At 41.0% G+C, this 24,207-nt stretch overlaps 1 protein-coding gene across 5 annotated transcripts in view; it reads left to right on the top strand.

Moving 5' to 3' along the window:
- GRIA3 (glutamate ionotropic receptor AMPA type subunit 3) overlaps positions 1–24,207 on the top strand; it is a 278,098-nt gene that overhangs the window by 171,252 nt on the left and 82,639 nt on the right. For all 5 annotated transcript variants that reach the window (XR_012678877.1, XM_075184375.1, XM_075184374.1 and 2 more), the window contains exon 4: positions 1,546–1,733. Coding sequence is in view for 4 of the 5 variants with exons in the window: in XM_075184375.1 (XP_075040476.1) it covers positions 1,546–1,733 (188 nt within the window). In the remaining variant the exon portion in view is untranslated. The remainder of the gene's footprint in view (positions 1–1,545; positions 1,734–24,207) is intronic.

The raw sequence follows: 24,207 nt of genomic DNA, 5'->3' as shown, positions 1-24,207 counted from the left end.
CAGAAAACAGACTAGTTATATAGAAGGCGTTATATGTTTATATTATATTAAAGAAAATGTAAATGTATTGTTTGTTGGTATTCAACATTCTGGGAAACTCTGATGCAGATCGGTGTAGTGATGCATAGACACAACTAATGAAATAATGAGCGTCATGTCATCTTTTCAGTGAATTAATTTTTGCCAATTTATTTATAAAGGTTATACACAGTTACTTGATCAAATACATTAATCTGTCATAGCACTATACTCTTATCTAATACTACTTATCCTTGGGTTTTCAGGATACAATATGTTTGCTTGTCTCAGGAGTTGACACTTCCCAGCTGCACCACAAGTATTCCTCACTTTGCTCCTGCTCTGTGTCTTTTGGGTACTTGATTAATATTTTCCTATGACAATATTCTCTTTACTGGCACGGATAGCCCTGCTTAATAGGATACTCAGGTTCTCTCTCCTGAAACTCTTAGGTCTCTCTTAGCATACACCCAAGCTCTCGGCTTCTGATTTCACATAGGTCAAGTCCAACTGCAACTTCCGAGCATGTGTATACAGTCTCTAGTGCTCACTTAAGTCTTTCATATCCTGCACCCATGCTCTTACTGTCAACAGACAATAATGTTCATATCTAAGAGTATAAAGAACAAATAACTGGCAATACTATGCACTTGCAAAGACCAAGCCAAGTAGTGCTGCTACTGAAATTTAAATGATTTATTCCCAAAATGCATAACATGGCACCAGCTTTTCCAGGATATTTATAAATAAATAAGGATTGCTCTAGACAATTGATCAAGTGTTACGAAACAAGATAAAATAAGATGTTTCATAGAAAATGCCAAATTTTGGACATTAAGGGATGCATTTATAGTAGGACGTAGTCCACTTTTTTGGCTTACGATTCATATCTCCATACGGCATCTTGAGATTTATCTGACTCAACTTATACACATATTTGCGCTTAGTGCGCATTTCTTTCTCGTTGTGCTTTTTTAGTTGTTGGCGTGGAATTCCAAGTCATGCAGAAACTCTATATAAAGTTGGGGAATTTAATTGATTCAGAACTTTTAACAATGTTCCTAGTAAATACTGAAGTGGTGATATAATCTTCTATTATGCCAAATAAAATAACTTAAAGAGTTCACCATTAGTACCCTTGTGTTACGTCATGTAGGGTATAATGTCCACTCGGGGTTATTTGTTAACTAACAATATAATACATTGATTGACATTTTTCACTGTTTTTACTCTGTTATGTAACGCTTTACACAATACTCTTTAGCTACTTTAACCCATCCTAACGCATCACATAGTTTTCTTATTATTACTAAGAAAAAACTTGTACTTATAGAAGTCATGCTGGGAGGTCTTATTGAGGTGTAATACAGGAAGCTCAGTGCATGCAGTGACAGGGAGAGGGACTGGTGCGCCTGTTTGATATAGTCTCCCAGAAAACCAATTTTGCAATAATGTTTTTTTATTTGAAAGAGCTCTTTTTATATATTTAATAATAAAGAGACTGATTGTGTCATTTTTCTTCTCCAGGATTCTCCATTCTACAGGCCATTATGGAGGCAGCCGTACAGAACAACTGGCAAGTGACAGCCAGATCAGTGGGGAATATTAAAGATGTTCAGGAATATAAACGCATCATAGAGGAAATGGACAGACGTCAGGAGAAAAGATTTGTAATTGACTGTGAAGTTGAAAGAATAAATACAATTTTGGAACAGGTACAACTTTCTAAAATGTTATTTATTGAGTTATATAGAACAGATGTTATACAATCCATGTGAGAAAACTGCTGCATTTTTCTAACCTATACAGTTTTACATGGCTTACTGTATGTCTCTGCTGCAAATATTAGATATCATTAGGCTGAGCAAAAAAGTGGAACAATTAACAGCACTTCAGAAAATGCCCATGTCACACTAACTGTGACATTATTCTGAAAAATTACTAAATATTAATAAAATAAGAATTGTCTAAGAACGGCCCTTTGCGTGTGTGATGATACCAGGATGTTAGGGTAGGAACCCAGAAGAAAGTCCTGGTATCAAGGGGTTCAGGATCACACAGGCAAAGAAAAGGTGTGGATACAACGGTATCTTTATTACAGCTCACTGCAAACAATAGCTTATATATATCAAACCATAATTCAAACAACACCAAGTGTTCACCAAACTTCAACCATCACCCAGTAACACCCAAGTGTTCAATAACCCCAAATTGTTTATAACGAAAATAGGTTTTCTTTACCAGTCCAAGTTATAGGGGAAGGATGATGTCCGTGATTAATAGAATAAGCCAGGCAGAGCAAACAAGTCTGCAAGTCCAGGAAAAGCTTGTAATCTAATAGCCACAATACTCCCAGGTAAAATCCTCAGCACACGGGCAGCAGCCGAAACTCCAACGCCAGTAGCTTCTAGAAGCAAAAATCCCACACACACCCAGAAGTCTCTCCTGCAGGTCTTCTTAAAGGGACAACATTTCCCATGTGTGGAATCCCTCCCTGCAGGGTTATTCACAGGTCACAGATGCTGGGATTGGCTGGGAGGTATGAGTGGGATGGAGATGGGAGTGGAGAGCTGTCCTTCCCTCATGGCTTTCCCTCCTGCTGTTTTGGAGACTAGGAGTCTGACACAGTTCCAGGGGGAACAATAGCTGCTCCAACCAGTTGCTGATTGACTTATTCCTGGTTAAGTAAGAGAGCCTCCCTGTTTTAACCCCTTCCAGTCATTTGTGATGTCAGAGGGGCTCCAGCTACTCTCAGCTTCCTGTCTGTAAGAGGGAGGTGATGCCTTGGTCAGGAAACAGTACATCCACCATGTTGTAATTCGATATAATGTTCAGATGAATACATGTAACCCACCTGGCTTTATTTATCCACGATATCCAATGAAGATGTTGGATCTGTAACTGCATCCTTGTTATCCCAGGTACTTCCAGTAAACTCCTGTATTGGGTCACTGGAGTAATTTTCCATGATTGGGTTGCACAGGGGTAATAACCTGGAGTGTCCAGCTAAATTGACTTGTAACAGCTGTGATCCCCACTTCTTTTTCCTGCTTCCTTTCTGTTTACTGGACAAAGGACATGATAAGCAGGGTTTAACAGAACTTTTCCTGGGTGGCTTTTTGCCACTGTTATTTTTAGCCTTTGACATTCTGATCTCTGGAGAGTCTGTAGGTTAGAGATTAATAGGGCTCAATTGATGTTTCAGAAGTACTAAGCAAAGCATATTACTGTTTTCTCCATTTACCTCTTCAGCCTTCCCTTGTATGTCAGCAGTGTTAATTATCTTTGAAGAAGTACTTACAGTTCGGTTAATGTGTTTTCCTGGAGAAGGAAAATCTCCTGGGTGGTAATCCAGGAGTCCAGTTCCCTGATCATCTTCAAACACCTTTTGCACAGTTCCTGTAAGGACACCCCATTCTATTCCACTCAGGGTAATTTTCAGAACTGTGAGGTCTTCTAAAGGAGAGGAATGTGACTCTCCAGAATCCTTAACAGGGCCACTTCCAATTATCACTTCTTTTTCCTTCCCATTGTCCTTTGTTGTAGGGACTAACTGATTGTCACTCTTTGTGTTCTCCTTTTTGACCCATGACATAACAATTCCTTTTTCCTCTCCTTTTAATTCTGTCATATAATCTGTAATCATGATTTCTGCTGAGATCATATGTTGAGCAGGCTTATCTTTCTCTTCTGTCACAAACGGGTACAGCTGTACATCCTTTGCATCGGAGAGGACACATGCGCTATCCTGCATTACTTCAATGGGTAACACATTTTCAGACACAACAGGGGTGAATAACTGGCCTTTTCTGCAATTCTGTGCTGACTCATACACAGTCTCAGGTGCCAGTAGCTCTGGCAGACTATCAAAAGATGCTACATGGTACTGGTACTTACATGGTAGTTCTGTTCCACCCAAGTCGCCAAATAGGAGGATCTCTGCTAGTACTTTCTGAGTACTCAGAGGTACAACATCCTCACCAAACAGTTCTTCTCCAGCCTCCCCCAAGATAGTAGCTTGGGCAGCTGTGTATAAACCAGTGGGATTGACCTCCCCCTGTTGGTTACGGTGGTCAGCGGGAGCAGAAGAGCAGTTGTAGGTTATGATACTCTTCCTTAAACAGGAGGGCAAAAACATTTCTCGATAAGTGCTTGTCCCAAGGGTGCTGTCTTGGGAGTACCCTTGATCACGCAGCATAAAATCACTGTCCTCCAAATCAGCAAAAGAAAACAGGTAGCACAAATTCTCGTGTGGCTTTGGACTAATGCCCCTCAATGTTTCTGTTCTTTGGTTGGCTTCCCCCTGATTACCAGATTGAGAAACCCTTTTTTTAGTATGTGACAAAAGAGATTGTAATTGGCATTTCTCAGTATTTATTCGATAACACTGATCCTGCCACATTTCAGTGTCAGTGAGTCCTTGTAGCCATACCTGGTCCTCTGCTTCTTCAAAACTCTGTTGCAGACATTGCATTTGTCCCCAGAGAGGTATGTGGGGACCTAAAGTGAGCATCCATTTCCTATAGACACTAAAGGCATTGATGGGATTCTCCTGATCCTTTAAAAGACGTTGGAGGATATCCTTATGCGTGCAGTACAGGTACGGTACACCTCCAATCTGACATTCTACAATCAATTCCTCCATGCTCATTGTTTCCAGTGGGTCTGTGGAATCCTCTAATGGTGATGATTCAAGGATTAAATTTGTGGGGGGCTCCTCAAGCATCTGCCTAGGTTCCAGCAGCCTATTTTGGTCCTTGCTTCCATCTATCTTGGTTGCCAAGCACATATCATACAGGTACTGTTGATTATGGTTGTAACTAGATTTTCCCCTAGCCAGATCCTGCATAGTACAAATAACTTCATTTGTAAAATCATACCATCCTGGTTCCTCCCGAAATTTCCAAGCACTCGCTTCCTCTTTCAACATTAGGAACACATCCAACAGGTTCTCCAATTTCTCCTGTAGACTGGCTCCTTTCCACGTAATAATCTTTGGGCACGCCTCGTCCCAATAATCAAAAATGTGCTGCATTGTGGTGGGGTGGTGCAACACATCCATATCTCCATCCTGCAGACACTCCCACAGTCCTTCATCCCAGTACTTTCTCCTGGTTGTACTGGACTGTATCATCCCTTCCTTTGGGAACTTTTTCAACAATGGGCTGTGATCTGCTCTGCTCTTCCCAGAGCTCACACCCATTTTACTTCCAGGGGTCACCTCACTGTGATTTCCCCTCCTTGAGACACGGTTCCATCTTCCGTTCTCCACTGGTGGGGTTTGCCTCCCCTTATCAAATTGGCACTTAGGCAGCATCTTCCCTTGCCTCTTGCTTTTGGTACTTGCAACTGTCTTTGGCAAGCTGGACATTATAGCAACTGGTTAACTACTGAGTTTTATATTGAAGGTGGTGTTGGTAAGCTATTGCACCTTTACTTTGCAAAGCCTTGGGTGTATCACGATACAACCCCCTGCACCCTACCTGAACATCAGGACTGTGTGATCCCACTGCTGCCACCAATTGTGATGATACCAGGATGTTAGGGTAGGAACCCAGAAGAAAGTCCTGGTATCAAGGGGTTCAGGATCAAACAGGCAAAGAAAAGTTGTGGGTACAACGGTATCTTTATTACAGCTCACTGCAAACAATAGCTTATATATATCAAACCATAATTCAAACAACACCCAGTGTTCACCAAACTTCAACCATCACCCAGTAACACCCAAGTGTTCAATAACCCCAAATTGTTTATAACGAAAATAGGTTTTCTTTACCAGTCCAAGTTATAGGGGAAGGATGATGTCCATGATTAATAGAATAAGCCAGGCAGAGCAAACAAGTCAGCAAGTCCAGGAAAAGCTTGTAATCTAATAGCCACAATACTCCCAGGTAAAATCCTCAGCACACGGGCAGCAGCCGAAACTCCAACGCCAGTAGCTTCTAGAAGCAAAAATCCCACACACACCCAGAAGTCTCTCCTGCAGGTCTTCTTAAAGGGACAACATTTCCCATGTGTGGAATCCCTCCCTGCAGGGTTATCCACAGGTCACAGATGCTGGGATTAGCTGGGAGGTATGAGTGGGATGGAGATAGGAGTGGAGAGCTGTCCTTCCCTCATGGCTTTCCCTCCTGCTGTTTTGGAGACTAGGAGTCTGACACAGTTCCAGGGGGAACAATAGCTGCTCCAACCAGTTGCTGATTGACTTATTCCTGGTTAAGTAAGAGAGCCTCCCTGTTTTAACCCCTTCCAGTCATTTGTGATGTCAGAGGGGCTCCAGCTACTCTCAGCTTCCTGTCTGTAAGAGAGAGGTGATGCCTTGGTCAGGAAACAGTACATCCACCATGTTGTAATTCGATATAATGTTCAGATGAATACATGTAACCCACCTGGCTTTATTTAAGAATAATATGGTTAACTTAAGTCCATCTCATAGGTTTTTATACACACTTAGATTATGTAACAAATGAGGTTAATAAATTAAAGCAACCCAGTGTTCAGCTAAGCACAAGCAACTTTCATTCTAAGTGTTTAAAATGACAGTTGGGGAAAATGATGGCTGTCAGACCCACCGCATCACAGCGTGCCATTAGCACACAAATTGACACCATCTTAGAGTGCAGATGGGGCATAATTCTCGAACAAACATCACACAACGTTGAGTCACATATCAAATAATTTAATCATGTGCAGGTGATTGACTACACATGGGAATACGAAGCATGGGGAAGCCTATTTAACAAAGACCGCTGCAATCTTCTTTTAGCTATTGTCATCACAGGATGGTAACAGCAGAGTATATTCATTGAAAAAAATTGTTTTTTTTAGTTAAATAAAGCATTTTTTTTCTAATTGGAATGCCAGTCAAGTGAATATATTTTTGAAAAAAATATTTCTAGCATTTTTTTTTTACATTGTACTTATTCTTTTTGTTTTAACAAGTGGAACTGGAGGACAGAGTCAGGGCTTCCAGTTGCACGGTATGTGTGTGGACCAACGAGCCAAGTCATGTATGTGCAGGTGCAACAAAGACTAGCTGGCAAAGCAGTAAGACTACTCTTATCGCTACCAACCAGTATCAGCAGGCAGCTGAGTATCACTCAGCTGTTCTGGCCATATCTTTTGGTAAATTGCAGCGTTAACTGATTTTTTTTATTGCTGCTTTAAGCAACAATAGAAAATCATTTTTATTGCTGCATAATAATATATAGTGTATTAAATGAGGTTCTAGCTGCACAGTAAAAATATATAATGAGAGTCGGATCAGAGTAGAATTCTATGTGGACTATATGAATTACAGATGTAGAGAGAGAGGTAATATAATATTGTCTACGGATAACACTCCTTGACCAAAGACCACTAATAAGTGACGAGCATTGGTATTTAAATATACATGAGTAAAATTGCATACACCATAGCAAAAATCTATATACATGTCCTAAAACCCTGTACTACTGATTATAACATTACTGCTTAGTGCATTTACTGGTGGGCCCTCTATTCCCTCACACTCAGCTTTTTTTCTGCTTTTTATAAATCATACCTGCCAACTCTCCCTGAATGTCAGGGAGACTCCCTGAAATAGGGGTGATCTCCCTCACTCCCTGAAGAGTCTGGCATTCTCCTTGATGCTGAGCCAGTACAAGGCGTGGTTGGCTTCGCCATCTGTGACATGATAACAAAGTTCCAAAATTGTGTCCTATGTCCATGTATTGATGCCTATGGAGATGACATCCCAGTTCTTTTCCTCGCAATAGATAAGTGGCAGGGACGGGGCATAATGACGCAAATATTGTGTCATCTTAGTCCGCCCCCTGCTGTAATTGCCCACAATTGCGACAACCATTTAGGTGTTGGGGCAAAATTATGCGATTCGTCAAGCCATGTCCCCGCACGCCCACCTCCCCCGGGATCTACCTGAAGCCAACAAGGAAAGGTTGGCAAGTATGTTATAAATTCCATTTTTTGGCAGTCATATCCATCTGTATAAGTGATCTCCATTTTGAATATAGGAAATACACACATCCCAATCCACTGCTACATGTGAAATAGCAATTAAAAGAGAAGAAGAAAAAGCAACGTGTAATAAAAGATAACTATAAACTGCATCCCTACATTGTTTTTTCTGTCCTCTTCCCTTTACTTAATTTCGTCTTTTTTCTCATTCTCAGTTTTACATATAGAAAAATATAATGCAAAATGTGTTCCAAACATCAAAATTACACTATTGCTGGGTTTATACATTAAACACTGTTCAAAATCAAGCCGTTCATTTTTCAGCTTGAGAAAAGAATGTGTTTCCTTCTCTGACAGGCCCTTTCCCATCTCTAAATATTTTAGGTTCATGGACAGGTTGCTATCAATATTTATTTTAGTACAATGAGAATGACATTTTAAAAAGACATGTTATATTTAGTATCAGTGCCCACTGTGATTTTGAGATTGCCTATTAACCCAAAAAAAAATGAACATTTCTGCACTAAACTTTAACCTCTATATCCAAAGCTGAGATTTTTTCTTCAGAAAAAATCCTTTTTTTTATCTCAATTGATTTTGACCTCCAGGCTTTACAGCAAAGTACATGTCTTCTGTCTGGTGTCTGCGCTCATCTATATTGATAAAGATCACAGTTTGAAGGAAAGCTTAATTATTGAATATTGTTTAGCTGGAAGAGTAAACAACTCTGATTCCTTCTGTCATTACAAAGGGTTGTAAATGTATGTCCCTTGCAAGCTCCATGGATTTATTTGTTGAAATGATCTAAGAAAAAAAAACTTTTGAGCAAAAATAACAAGATACAACTCTATACACCACAAAAGCAGTGGAGCTGAAGCCTTCATTTACCAGAATCCTGTGTCAGAGTGGTGACATTGAGTGGGCAGTAGAGGTGAGGAGAGGACCAAATACAAAGACAAGGGCCAGGAAACAGGTTTCATGTGGCATTCATTAGAAATGCACCTACTTTGAGTCCAAAAATTACCTCCATTAGGGATTATGACTGCAAGTGTGGCTGTGTAAATACACACAATATAAAATCTTACTATCGTAAAGGTCTTGATAAATAGACCCCTAAAAGTGTAGTTCAGGAATTTAATAAGCTTGCTCGAAGAGGTGAATTTTCAGGAAAAACTTAAATATTTGGAGGCTAGAGGAAACGCCAAGTTGGGAAATCTTTTGAAACAAATGAAGAGATATATGTTGTTGCAGTTTTATTTATGGCATTGTATGTTAGCAGAAGTATTTTATATTGGATTTCAATAAAATACAGGCTACGAATGTAGGAACTGACCGAATGGAGCAGCAGTAGAAGAATGTTTTAGCAGGAATATTAGTCTAGATGGAAGATAAAGAGAATTAATTAATGTTTTTACAGTATCTTGTGTGAAATACATGCACATTCTGGAAGTGTTTCTTAGAAGTATGCAACAGGATTTTGATACAAATTGTATGAAGGGTGCATGCAGTGAAATATTTACAAAAAGTATCATGTTCACCTGGGAACAGTTTTGACCAAGAGATTTGCCAGAAACGCAATATTCTGATGCACATAAATTGACATATCAATTTATTTTATAGAAAATTGTTAAACTTGTCAAGTGCATTGAAAGGGGGTAATCAAAGAACTTTTAATGCCTCAAGAAATTCCACTACGGACATGGCAAGGAACTTAATTGCAGGGGATTACTACAACAGCTATCTTTAAATTGCCAAGCTACAAAATATACAGTGGATACAGTAATCACATATCAAAGTAGCGCTTTGAAGACACGATATAATTGATGAGAACTTTACAGGCAATGGCCCTCCATATACACCAAAGGAGTTATGTGGCACAATATAGGAATCAAACATACAACTGCTAGTCCATACTTCTTATTATTCACAAGGCGTCCGCAGCGCCGTACAGAGACAAACAAATTACAATACAATGGGAGACAGCACAGTACAGTAAACAGTAAGCACAGCAACTCAGTAAGCTCAATGCACAGCTAGAGAGGGCGGGGAAGGGGGAGGTAGGATCCGCAAATGACGGGGCCCAAGAAGGAGGGCGCGGAAGACAGGGAGACCCCCAGGGGGGAGGAGGAAGCGAGAGGGGATGTGGAGTGGAGCCTCGAGGAGGAGGGCTAAGTAGCTGGAGAGCAGTGTTAGAAGTGGTGGAAACAGGAGGAGATATGGCCCTGCTCAGAGGAGCGTACAATCTAAGGGGAGGGGTGGACAGACAGAGAGACGCAGGGGAGAGAGGGAGAGTAGGGGGACGGAGGCAGAAGATAAGGTAGGAAGTTAAGTGGGAGACAGAAAGGCTTTAAGAAAAAGGTGGGTTTCTAGGGCCCGTTTGAAACTGGACAGATATGGGGAAGTTCTGATGGAGGGAGGGAGCTTGTTCCAGTGGAGGGGGGCAGCGCGGGCGAAGTCTTGGATATGCGCGTGGGAGGAGGTGATCAGGGGGGAAGAGAGGCGACGGTCAGAGGCAGAATGGAGAGGGCGGGATGGAGCATGAATAGAGAGGAGGGTGGAGATGTAGGGCGCAGTGAAGTTGGCGAGGGCCTTGTAGGTGAGTGTGAGGAGCTTAAAGTGGATTCTGAAGGGGAATTGGAGCCAGTGAAGGGCTAGGTAGAGGGGGAAGACAGAAGAGGAGCGGCGAGAAAGGAAAATAAGCCTAGCGGCAGCGTTAAGAACAGATCAAAGGGGATCAAGATGAGAGTGGGGGAGGCCATTGAGGAGGAGGTTGCAGTAGTCCAGGCGGGAGATGATCAGAGAGTGGATAAGGCATTTGGTGGCATCTTGGGAGAGGAAGGGCCGGATGAGAGCGATGTTACGCAGCTGGAAGCGGCAGGATTTAGCAAGAGAGAGGATGTGGGGGCCAAAGGAGAGAGAGGAGTCAAGAATGACACCAAGGCAGCGAATTTGGGGGACAGGGGAGATAGAGGTGTTGTCGACAGTGATGGAGAGGTCAGAAGGGGATGAGGTATGAGAGGGAGGAAAAACTATGAGCTCAGTTTTGGCAAGGTTAAGTTTGAGGAATAGAGAGGACATCCAGGAGGAGATGGCAGAGAGGCAGGTGGACACCCTAGAGAGGAGGGAGGGAGAGAGATCAGGAGGGGAGAGGTATAGTTGAGTGTCATCAGCGTAAAGGTGGTAGCTGAAGCCGAAGGAGCTGATGAGTTCACCCAGGGAGGAGGTGTATAGAGAGAAGAGTAAGGGTCCCAGAACAGAGCCCTGAGGGACCCCGACTGGAAGGGTGGACGGGGGGAGAGAGACCCAAAGGTGGTGACAGAGAAGGATCGGTGAGTAAGGTAAGAGGTGAACCTGGACAGGACTAGGCCGGAGAGGCCGAAAGACTGGAGGCTGTGAAGGAGAAGGGGGTGGTCAATGGTGTCAAAGGCTGCAGAGAGGTCAAGGAGGATGAGAAGGGAGAAGTGGCCCCTGGCTTTAGCAGAGAGGAGGTCATTGGTGACTTTAGCCAGGGCAGTTTCAGTGGAGTGGAGGGGGCGGTAACCAGACTGGAGAGGATCAAGGAGGGAGTATTCAGAAAGGTAGGAGATGAGACGGCTGCAGACGAGCCTCTTGAGAATTTTGGAGGCAAAGGGAGAAGAGATATGGGGCGATAGTTTGAGAGAGAAGTGGGGTCGAGATTAGGTTTCCTAAGAATGGGGGATACGAGAGCATGTTTGAAGGAGGAGGGGAAGATGCCAGTGGAGAGGGAGAGATTAAAGAGGTGAGTGAGGTGGGAGCAGGTGGTGGGGGAAAGGGAGCGAAGAAGGTGGGAGGGGATGGGATCCAGGGGACAGGTAGTGGGGGGGAGGATGAAATGAGAAAGTGGACTTCCTCGCCGGTGGTGGGACAGAAGGAGTGGAGGGGAAGGTGGTTGGGGGGGTGGACGGAAGAGTGGGAGGGGTGGAAGAGAGAGTGGAGAAGGAGATTTCAAGTCGGATGGCCTCGATTTTAGAGGAGAAGAAGGAGGCGAAATCGGAGGCAGTCAGGGAGGAGGGAGGGGGGGAGGGGGCCAGGAGAGTGATGAATGTGGCGAAGAGGCGGCAGGGGTTAGAGGACTGGGAAGAGATGAGGGATTTAAAGAAAGATTGTTTAGCGAGTGAGAGGGCAGAGCTGTAGGATGAAAGGATTTAAAGTGAAGGAAGTCAGCCAGGGAGCGGGATTTTCTCCAGTGACGTTCGGCGGTACGGGAGCATTTTTGGAGGAAGCAGGTAAATTTGGAGTGCCAGGGTTGGGGTTTGGAGCAGCGGGGGTGGACGGAGTGGGCAGGGGCGACCGCGTCCAGAGCGGAGGTGAGGTTGTGATTGTAGAGGGAGACCGCCTGGTTGATGCAGGTCTGGGAGGAAAGGGGAGAAAGGAGGGTATCGAGAGAGGAGGACAGAGAGGCAGGGTCAAGAGCATCAAGGTTGCGTATGGACAGAGTAGGTTTGGGCAGGGGAAGGGGAGCAGGAGAAGAGGAGAGAGAGAAGGAGAGGAGATGGTGGTCGGATAGAGGAAAGGGAGAGAGGGAGAGTCAGAGAGACTACATAGGTAGGAGAAGACAAGATCAAGGGAGTGACCAAGGCAGTGGGTAGAGGAGGAGGTCCATTGGGTGAGACCAAGGGAGGAAGAGAGGATGAGCAGTTTGCTGGAAGCAGGGTAGGTGGGGTTGTCGATGGGGATGTTAAAGTCACCGAGAATGATCCATAAAGATATTTCCATCAAATGGTCTAGTATAAAAATAAGTAACTATTATCAAGACCATCTCACAAAGTGCAAAGACAGCAGATTTCTGAATGACAGAAACACACCAATTGATGGGACGTTTTTATCTGCTCAATTACTAATAGGCAGAAGCTCACAATGATCCCAGGGAAATTACTGCCAGAAAGAGTTCCTTTGCAATATACACATAAAGAAAAAGAAAAGGCTCCAGAAGACACAGATCAAGTACTTAGAGAATAAGAAATAAGATACAGAACAGATAGGAAATATTGACTAGTGTTAACTGTGGAAAGGAACACAACAATCTTACAATCTCAGAATGCCAACTGGTATACAGATAAGGAAAGGCCAGATTCATCTGAAACCCAGAGAGACCGCTAATGTCCTTTAAAGTCATGAAACAAGTGAAGACAAAGAATAATTACCATAAAACAACATTCCTTAATCAAGTGAAACCAACTAGAATGAGGACAATGTCAAATAGGATAACATCAGGCACATAGTCAGGTTTTATCCAGTCATCTTCCAAGACATAGCACAAGCTGGCAAAGTCCGCACAGAAGACTTTGAAGGATGACTTCTGAAAACTTGTTCACCCACAGCTTCTGCAGCCTGTAAACTCCAGTTTGGTATATGGGCCTCTAGGGCTCCCTCAGATTGGTGTAGTATATTTTTGAACCATTTGCTTGCAGTTGTTGCTGTATTATGAATGTCTGACAAAGAATGCAGATAAAATAAAAGTTGTTCAGCGCACAGAGACAAGTTACAGTCTGTGAGTATTTGAAAAGCAATACATGTAGTAGCCTTTAGTCAAAGGTCCACACACTGGATTTTCTGAGCATAACACTAACTCATGCCAACACTGACAGGTGAAGGTACTCAGCCTGTCAGTGGCCTCACTGCAGAGCTAGTTGTGCTGGTCCGCATGGAAAGTACTATAGAGACAGGTTTACATAGACAATGTGAATATTTTGGGAGTTTTCTAAGAAACACTATCTAAGGACAAAATGTAAAAAAGCCACTGTAAACAGAGAACAGACACCATTAAATGAGAGCCATGGAAACTGGACAAATTAGAGGTTATATATACTCAGGTCAACCTCTGGTCACTTCATAGGCAAAGAACAAACAAAATATAGTTCTCACCAAATGAACTGAGTTCAGTGCAGGCAAAGATGCTCTTTTATACGAGAGTTTTTGCACATAAAGGGCTCTTGGTAATTCTGCATTCAACAAATATTAAGAGTGAAAGAAAAAGTAGACTGTAAAAGGGCTAAGGAGCACAATAACTTCCAAGGAAGCCTGGAAAAAATGCTTATTATCAATGAGCAGATGAAAACTTACATTATATTTACAAATTGCTAAGCACCATTTGATTTCACACAATAGTAACTTTCTGCCACGCAGTGAGGGAAATCTGGTGCAAAAAAATAAGGGTTATATTGCCCATAGTAACCAATCAGATGCTTGCATTCATTTATTCAGCTGTGCTATAAAAATGACATTTAGAATCGAAATCTGGTTCCTAGTGATGCAATATCACATTTCTCATTTGCACCAGTTTTTATTAATGTTACTCTTTGCTTTCATGTGGAAGAGAAATTACTTTTATTTACACTAAACATTCATTGAGAATTTGAAATGTTTGAAATGAGTTATGTAACTTATTTCATGTCTCATGTCTCTATTCATGTCCGGAGATCAATAGTGTTTTTTTAAGAATGGTCCTGATAACACATTTTTTTTCTGAGCAGAAGAAATGCTGGTGTATTATTATTTCCTTATAGAACCAGTCATGCCACATTAAGTCAAAGGCTTTTTCTGTCAGTTCAGTTATGCAGCAGTTTCAGACAAAACAAAATTACGGCCCTTACTTGACCTTGTATTCTGTGGTCTGGAAAGCTTTTCTCTTGCTTATTACACTTCCAATGAAAAGGTTTTTTTTTCCAATTTACAACAATTTAACAGTTTAGCTGGACAGCTTTGGCTTTTTCTATCATTGCTTGTTGAGTATATAAATGTTTAATGCTGCTGGATGGGAGCAATGAACTCATTGCAAGAGATTGGTTTTGAACATCTGGCAGAAAAAGAGCATGTGAGTAAATATTTTTTCAAAGAAGCATTAACACATAAACATACACAATGAGATAATATGCATGTAGCTGTCTACTGCACAGTGTGTGAATGTCATTTTAACTCTTCTGTAATTTTCCTCATTAGAGAGTTGAGCACTATTGGTTGACATTTATACATAATATATATTTTTTTAATTCCAGACTTATTTTGTGGCCCCACTGTGTTGCCCTGCGAGGGAAAAAGAATACATGTTATTTGTCTTATTAACATTATTAATATGATCATTTATTTATATGCGCTTACATATTCCTTAGTGCAATAAAATTTGGAACAAACACAGTCTGGGTGTAAAACAAGATTGGGGAGTAAATGTATCAAATCTTGTAAAAAAGGAAAAGTAGAGGTGTTGCCCATAGCAACCAAAGAGATTCTAACTAACATTCTCTAGAATAGTGATGGGCAACAGATGGCTCTAGGGCTGCATGTGCCCCCCGTGCCTTCACCTGCGGCTCCCAGATCCTGCTTTATTGTCAGATTTGTTAGCTATAACTTGTAACACTTGTTCAAAATGCCTGCTGATATGTTATTATAGTTTGAGGTCTCTTTATTTGATTACATTTATTGTTTTAACTTATTGCTAAGAATAAAGGTTTATGTATGGTCCTTTTGAAGTATATCAGGTTGCCCATCTCTGCTCAAGGATCTACTAGATAAATGATAGTTAGAATCTGTTTGGTTGCTATGGGCAACACCTCCAGATTGCAAAAAGAAGAAATGTAACTTTTGTGTTAAATGTGTAGCAGGCTGGTAATCAGGTAGAATAGCCTAGGGAGCGAAAAAGAGTTTTTCAGTTATATAAATTCTTTCAGGGCTCATTCACACCAGTCTTTCTTTTGCAATTTTTATGGGTTAATAAAAGCATGAATAGTTTTAAATTATAATGTTACACTTAAAATGTTAGCCCACAGCATGCTCTGTTTCTCAGTTGTGAAAGCACACTATCAGTACAATATATTATATTGTTAAAAGCACACTGGAATGAAAGTAAATGGACCATGCATTAACAAGCATCACTGAAATGCATCCAAACAGTGTGTTAGTTTTCATAAATATTTAACCAATCTTGAAGTACCTTTATGTATTTAAAGCAGCAATCCCACATAGTAGGGTTTTTCCCCTTTAAGGAGCAAGTTAACTGCCTTTAATCATGGTCATTATTCTTAACTATCCTCATACTAATCATTATCTGCTTTTCAAAATCTCTCTAGAGGGCAGACATGTATGGTTGCCAGTCACACAAAATCAGATTCCCAGCATGTCTTCTGAAGGTAGAGGGGGGATAAGGTGGATGACATGCAACAGATCTCAGAAGGGCATTCCAAAGCCTCTCTGCACAGTACATCATGTGCCATGCAACTGTGGTCACCATGGTAGTCCCATGGCACTGTGAAACCATGCAGAATTATAAATAATAAATAGCAGTCTGAAGAAAGAAACTAATATAAATGGTAATTATTAAGATTCTTCTTATAGCCTGCCACAGTTATTTATGTTACAAAAAATAATATTCATTCATGGGATTGCTGATATAAACTTAAGTTTTTTGTAAAAAATTACAATACATTTTAACTATAGTAATTTAGTGTATATGCTATTCAATGTACAGTAAGGAAACTCTTTTGTCTTCACTTTATGCACAAACCCTTTCTTCCATTTAATCACGGGAAGATGAGCTTCCTCAGTAGATACATTGTACTGTACTTCTACTAAATACTGCCCATGTAATCCCTCTATGCAGTTCAATGTCACTGCTCAATCTCCTTCCCCCTCTATAAGCTTTCACTGTATGAATATTTGAGAATATTTGATAGATTTATTTACTCTACTCCTTTAGCCTTCCCTCGTGCAAAGCCAAGCTATTTTTTTTATCCTCGTCAGATGAGCATTCATGTGGGTGATTGGTTCTGCCTTACTTAACTAATCCAGGAGCTCCAGTCTGAATTTTGAACAGACAAGGTATGCTGAGAGCACATGTACTGACTTTCTAAAGTAAAAAAACAACTATTAGACACTAATGAAGCAATTACAAGGCAGATAATACGATATGTAGACTGGCAAAGAAAGTACAAAATTAAAACTTAAATGTCCCAAGGTGTTTTCAAATTTAGGATCCAACTGATAGTTAGTATATTCAATTCCTATATACAGACAATCTAATTATCTAAAGCAAGGGGCTATGCATATTTATTGACTTACTTCAAAGAAATGCTGAAATGGTAATTAAAGTGTACCTGCAAGGTTGCACATTTTAGTTATCCTCCTTGATACCCTAAATGAAAATATATTTTTTTTCATGGCAGAAACCACAAATTATCCACCTGTTTGGCCAGCATAGACCTGACCTATTATATAAGCAATACCCTATCCTATGCAGCCCTTCCCATCCTGTGCTTTCCAAGCCCCTTCCCTCTTCTCCCATAATCATCACCATTTATGTATGGTCATTTACATCACTGTTTATAAGCTCATTTGTTCGTTTTCTATGTAAAATACCCAATCATAGAGTTGAATGTGCACACCTAAAATGTATAGTTTTGAATGTTATATTTTACTGTAATTGTACTTTAATCTTAATTGAAAATAAAACTATTTTGAAGAAAGAAACTACCTATCAATTTTATCAGCTCACATCCTACTACCACTAGCAATAAGCACCATTTTTCATTTACCCCTTAATGCTCAGGGTACTGTGTAGGTTTGGGACCAAACACATTTTACATTTTGTTCTATGTGTAGATTAAAGAGCAATACATTTTTTATGTGTTATTGCATCATAGTGAATTTTATATTGTTTTTTTTCATGACAGATAGCTTTATTTTAGTAACGTTTTAAATAGTTTTTACTGTTGCAAATAACAGCTATTGACATAAACTTCCAGAACAGATGACAGAGGTCTTCGCCTCTAGCAGCCACCTGTCCTGTAGAGCTCGTTGCACTCATAGGTACTTGAATGCCCCCAGGTCTTAACTCTTAGCGTAGAGGAAGCTTTTATACAATATCACAGCATGTAGATAGGAGGCAGGAGCAGCCTGTTCTGCCCTCACTATAACTTCCCTTTGGCCTGAATATAATCAGATAGACAACATAACCACTCCTACTTTAAAGTTGTTTATTCAAGTAGTTAAGAACGTAATAATTCAAGTGGTAAAACTGTAATACAGAAATGGTGGAAGACATTTACAACATGAACAGATGCAATGTAATGCAAACATAAAAAACATAGCAAAAGTGCATAACTAGGGAGCAATCTTACCATTGATGATGTGCTAAGGGGAGAGATATACTGCACCTCTTACTTCTTAGCATGTAATATCTAAAATGGAGACTTTCTGTAATTACCCATGGTGCACTGAAAACTAAACTACCCTGAGAGTTAAAACCAGACTGGCCTCTAGGTGGAGTTTACACAAATGACATGCATATGTAAATATAAAAATGCTGAAGGCATAACACAGCGAGCAGGGAAATCCAAACAACAAATTCAAAAGTCAGGGCAGTCAGAGTACAAACAGTACCCAGAAACAAGCTGTAACAACGCTTACCTGTCCTCGCTTCAGCACCGGCAGCCGCCCTTCCGGGTTCGCGGAGGGGAGGTCACTTGGCTCCCCATCGGATCGCTCATGCAACCCTGAGGCGGGGAATTCAAAATAAAAAGGAGGATCTGACATCATACCTGTGTCATATCAACAGGTTAGTCCTCCTGACTCTGTCCTTGTGTCTCCAGAAGCTCTGTTGCTATTATCCTGTGTTCCTGTCCTGGCTCCCAGGTTACCTGCATCTTTGAATCCTCATCTGTGTACCGAACCAGTCATTCTGTCTCTCTCAATGTTTACTACGGGTAATAGCTCCAGTCAAAAGAATTCTTACTGAGATTCCTGTTCCTACTGAGATTCCTGCTCCTTATATTTCTTTTTCTGATGTATTCAATGAAGAGGAGGACTCCAAACTACCTCCGCGCTGCCATTTGGATTGTGCCATCAACTTACTCCCAGATAAGAACCCCACTCGAGGACGAGTTTATCCTATCTCTAAGCCTGAATCTTTGGCCATGTCCATATATATTGAAGACAATCTCAAGTGAGGGTTTATTAGAAAGTTTTCTTCTCCAACAGGAGCTGAATTTTCTTTGTCAAAAAAAAAGGACGGAGGCCTGCGTCCATGCATTGATTATAGGAATCGTAATGCAATCACTATTAAAAATAGATACCCTGTACCTTTAATCTCTGAGCTTTTTGACAAGTTTAAAGGAGCATTTGTGGAGTTTCTATGTTCTCCCCGTGTTTGCGTGGGTTTCCTCCGGGTGCTCCGGTTTCCTCCCACACTCCAAAAACATACTGGTAGATTAATTGGCTGCTATCAAATTGAACCTAGTCTGTCTGTCTGTGTGCGTGTGTATGTTAGAGAATTTAGACTGTAAGCTCCAATGGGGCAGGGACTGATGTGAATGAGTTCTCTATACAGTGCTGCGGAATCAGTGGCGCTATATAAATAAATGATGATGATGATGATGAGCATCAATCTTTTCCAAACTAGATTTACGAGGTGCCTACAACTTGATCCGGATAAAAAGGGGAGATGAGTGGAAAACAGCATTCAATACTCATGATGGTCATTTTGAATATTTAGTTATGCCCTTGGGGTTATGTAATGCGCCAGCTGTTTTTCAACACTTCATGTATGAGATTTTCCAGGACATGCTATACCGTTTTGTCATAATTTACACTGACGACATACTCATTTACTCCCCAGACCTAAAGTCTCATAGACAACATGTGTCTTCAGTTCTAACTCATCTCAGGCAATGTAAATTATTTTGTAAAGTTCCGAAATGTGTCTTTGAGAAAGAGACCCTTCCCTTCCTAGTGTTTATTATCACTGGTTCTGGTCTTCAAATGGTCCCAGTAAGATTGCAAGCTGTTCTGGATTGGCCTCAGCCTGTCGGACTTAAGGTTATTCAATGATTTTTAGGTTTCGCTAACTTCTACAGGCAATTCATTCAAGGGTTCTCCTCTCTTGTGGCACCTATCACTGCTCTAACCAAACGCTCTGTCAAATCTAAAACTTGGCCACCTGAAGCAATTAGAGCCTTTTCCCTTCTGAAAGAAGCCTTTACCACAGCTCCAGTGTTGCAGCAACCAGATACCTCTCGTCCCTTTCAGCTGGAGGTTGATGCCTCCTCTTTCGGAGTGGGAACCATTCTCTCTCAAAGGTTGTCCATGGGGAAGATTCAACCATGCAGATTCTTCTCTCGAAAATTTTCTATTGCTGAGAAAAATGATGGGATAGGAGACTGCGAGCTACTTGCCATCAAATTATCATTAAAGGAGTGGAGACACCTTCTAGACGAGGCTTTGTTTCCTATAGTCATGTATACTGACCATAAAAATGTATTGTATTTACAGTCTGCCACGTGTTTGAACTCTCGTCAGGCCAGGTGGTCCTTATTCTTTTCATGATTTAACATTTGCATAACCTTCAGACCCGATTCTAAAACAAGAAGGCCCATGCCCTCTCCCATTCTTTTCATTCTACAGACCTGGAGGAATCAGACAAGTTAAAACCTATTTTAAATCCTGAATGTATTTTGGCTACTTCTCCCACTAAACTAGTAATCCCTAAAGGGAAACCATTCATACCTGCACACCTCCGTGGAAATCTTCTTAGATGGGTGTATGCCTCTTGCTTTGCTGGCCATGCTGGAATAAAAAAAAACAAGATTTGATTACACGAACCGGCTTGTATACCAGACTACTCTCCTGTCATATCCTGTGTACCGCTGCCATCTGACCTGTGTACCGAACCGGCTTGTATCCAGACTCTCCTCCTGCTCTGTTCAGACTGTTGTTTCCTGCCGTTTATTGAAGACTACAACAACTTCAAGGTACCTAACTACTACTTATATTATATTGTCAGTATCTTCCATTTCACTCACGTCTAGGGACCAAACCAAGGACCGCGACCTGCAGTCCCCTTGCAGCCCTCTTGCAGCCAAGTCCATCCCATCTTGCAGTGGTTCTGGGTGAAAACCAGGGAGCTGTCAGACTCCGCGCCTTGCTAGGTCTGCGCAAATTTAGACTGAGTGTATCCCGAGTGTGACACAAGCCAGGTGTCACAACAGGAATCAGTCAGCAAACGGACAAAGTGTACACAGGATAAAGAGCAGGTATGCAAATGAGAGTCTCAATGCTATAGCACCAATGCCATGGCGCCAGGGGAGTAATTAGCTGCAGTTGGCCAATAATTAAAAATGATTAGTTCATACATTTGTGCATGCCCCTGGCTGCCCTCATGCTGCACACAGAGAAAAAGCAGGAGTGACATTCCAGTCATCATGGTGACGGCCGGGACGCAGTCTAAATGTAAACAGCGAACTGCCACAACTCACGGCTCCACCGTGATTTGTGATATTTATTTTTTAGGTTTATAAATTCTAAATTATTTGAAAATAGTACATCAAAATATACATTTTTAAGATTACTTCTAAATATGTGTCAATTATCTCTTTAATATTTACTTTTTCTTTCGCTTCCACATTTTACAATTTGACTACATTTTTTTCTATTTTTTGCTTTCAATATTTTTTATTGACATATCTCCCACTAGATTAGAAATTGGAGGAAACTACAAACATATTTACATTTTTACAGCAACTGTTTATTTTTCTACCTGGATCTACCATACTCTAGCTCTACTTAGAGTCAGTAGTTCTCACTTCTGCAATGGACTCCAGTGACCCTGTGATTACTGTGAGAACACGGCATGCAGAAGTACATTCATACTGGTTGCTGACTGTCTCCCTGTCCTTACCAGCCCAACTTCAAGGTCTGCAGTCACACTTATTGGCATGTGGTTGCCATTCCTATGCATCAAAGAGATTGGGTGCATTGATTGCTATAAAAGAAAAGAGGATTTTTTTACTTGCATTAATACCATTTCTCTGATTCCATAAGGGGGTCACTGCTTACCTTGGATTATAGAGGACTCATGCTGGAGTAGGCATTTAGTTTGATTCTTGAAAACTGTTTTCAGTATTTTTACTAACAATGTCCCACTGGATTGAACAAAAAGAATACAAAAACGAATATAACCAGTCTTAACGGAAATCACACTTAACCACACTTAACCATGCAACAGAGTGCAAAAGGTAACTCAAAGACACTGCCCCCCAAATGGAATAAGAGAAATTTAGGTTCCAATGAGCTAATGGTGGAACATAAGACAGCTGGACATGTAGAACACTCTGCAATAACATCTGAATTTACATAATAACTGTCAGTTTCTTTTGAAAGAAGACTGACAAGGCCAAAACTCTCTGGAATTAATAGTATTCCTGCTCAGGAAGTCTAATTCCCAATTTTCCACTCCCGGGATGAATACTCTATAAGTCACTGGAACATATAATTTCATCCAGCACATAATCCTCATGGTCACCTTTATTTTTAGGGAGCCTCGGGACCCCCTGATGATTTATGTATGCCACAGCATTGGCGTTGTCCAACTGGATGCAATTAGCCATGTCTCTTAGGAGTTGTAACAGAGTTCTGAATATGTTTGGGGTGTGTTTTGCCTCCTCCTGGGACCAAAGTCTTTGTAGCCAGAGATTCAGAGTAAATGTTCCCAAGAAGGCTGGAATCTGTGTTTGCTATGGTCCAGTCCAAGAGGGAGAAGGGACAACCCTTTTTGAGATTTTCTTTCCTCAGCCACCAAAGCAGTGACAGACAGATCTGTGAAGAGAGGGTTGGACCTGGACCAACTGACTAGAGTTTTAGTCCTTGTCCTCAAGTGAAAGCATGGGAATTGCACTGCTTTGAAATAGGATTCCATTTTCCAAAGAGATTGCACCTGTCTTTGATTGACTAGGATTCTTTTTATGGTAAAAATACTCTCTGAAAGCTAGTGTTGAAGAAGAGAACCATAAAAATCATGGATTGAGCTGGAATGGGGTGTGACTTCTGATATAGTCACCCAGACATGAGATTCCAGTGCCTCTGCTGTTTTCTGCATATAGGTCAGAAGAAGAGATGCAGATCCTGTCTTTATCAGAAGGTCATCAAAGTATGAAACAACAGTTATGCCTATTGATCTTAAGAGGGCTGCCATGACCGCCATTATTTAGGTGAAGACCCTTGGTGCAGTACAGATCAGGCAGTTCACTGCTTCACTGAACTGTATGTGAAGATCTATTACAACAAATCTGAGGTACGAATCTGAGGTTGTCGTGCTCCTTTCTCCATACCATTGATGACAGATGTTAAAGACTCTATCTTGAACCTATCCACTCACAGATAAGTATTAAGGGATTTTAGACTCAAGATGGGCCAAAATGTCCAGTCCGGCTTTTGTACAAGTAATAAGTTTGAGTAAAATCTAAGGAATGGATGGCTGTATAGCCAATCTTCTTTTCTTGGAAGGGCTGTGGATAAAAAATGCTTGGCTAGAGGCCCCAAGAGGTCCATGATATAACCTCTTTCTATGACCAAGATGTTCAAAGAGGATCTCATACATTTGTTCTGAAAGAGCAAGAGGTAGGCTCTTTTCTGGGTGGGGAAAAAACTCATAGTCTGCTTTTCTACAGACTGGGGACTGAATGTTTTTCTAACAAGGTCTGCTTGCTCCTTTGGTGACCCCCGCATGTGGCAAAGGACAATCCTCTTGTTCTTTCAGACAAAGAAAAGGACTGAAATATTTGGCCCTTAGGTTTCTGAACATTGATTTTGAGGAAAGAGCTCTTTCCACCTGTGGCCTGAGAAATTCTGTCCAGTTCCAGATAAAAAAGGACACTCCCTTCAAAGGGTGCAATAGTCTTCTTGCACTCTGCACCTGCTTCCCCGGATCTTAAACAGAGTGCGTGCCTGACTATCTCAACCATGTCCAAGATCCTGGACTGGCTAAGACTCAGAGCAGGACAGGCTAACACTGTATTTTAAATTAGGAGGTGTGTAAATACTAATGTATTATTGCATTAAAAAAGTACAGGCCATTTTAATATTTTTAGTTCTGTTATATAGGTTATAATGAGGAACACCTATCTTTCTCTGCTGCCTATTTGTCATACTTGGTTTTCCATCTTTTTGTGAACCATGCTTAATTTTCAAATCTTCAGTTCAACATATTTTTGCTGGGAATAATCAAGAAAGAAACTTTTAGCAAAATGACCTGCCTGTTAGACATCAATTGTATATAGGGAATTTATAAATAAACCACTGCCACTATAAAAATATAAACATAGTGTTGCATCTCATGTATAGTGGCAAAATTGCACATAGCAGTATTCCTTGTCTGGATAATAATATTTTAGTTCTTTAATTGTCTGTATGCACAACTGTATAGCATAAATAGCCGTGAATTATTAATAT

Source organism: Mixophyes fleayi, chromosome 9 (assembly GCF_038048845.1).
Source record: "Mixophyes fleayi isolate aMixFle1 chromosome 9, aMixFle1.hap1, whole genome shotgun sequence".
NCBI classification, from domain to species: Eukaryota; Metazoa; Chordata; class Amphibia; order Anura; family Limnodynastidae; genus Mixophyes; species Mixophyes fleayi.
Note: the sequence above shows the minus strand (reverse complement) of the source record. Positions and strands in the feature narration are given on the sequence as shown.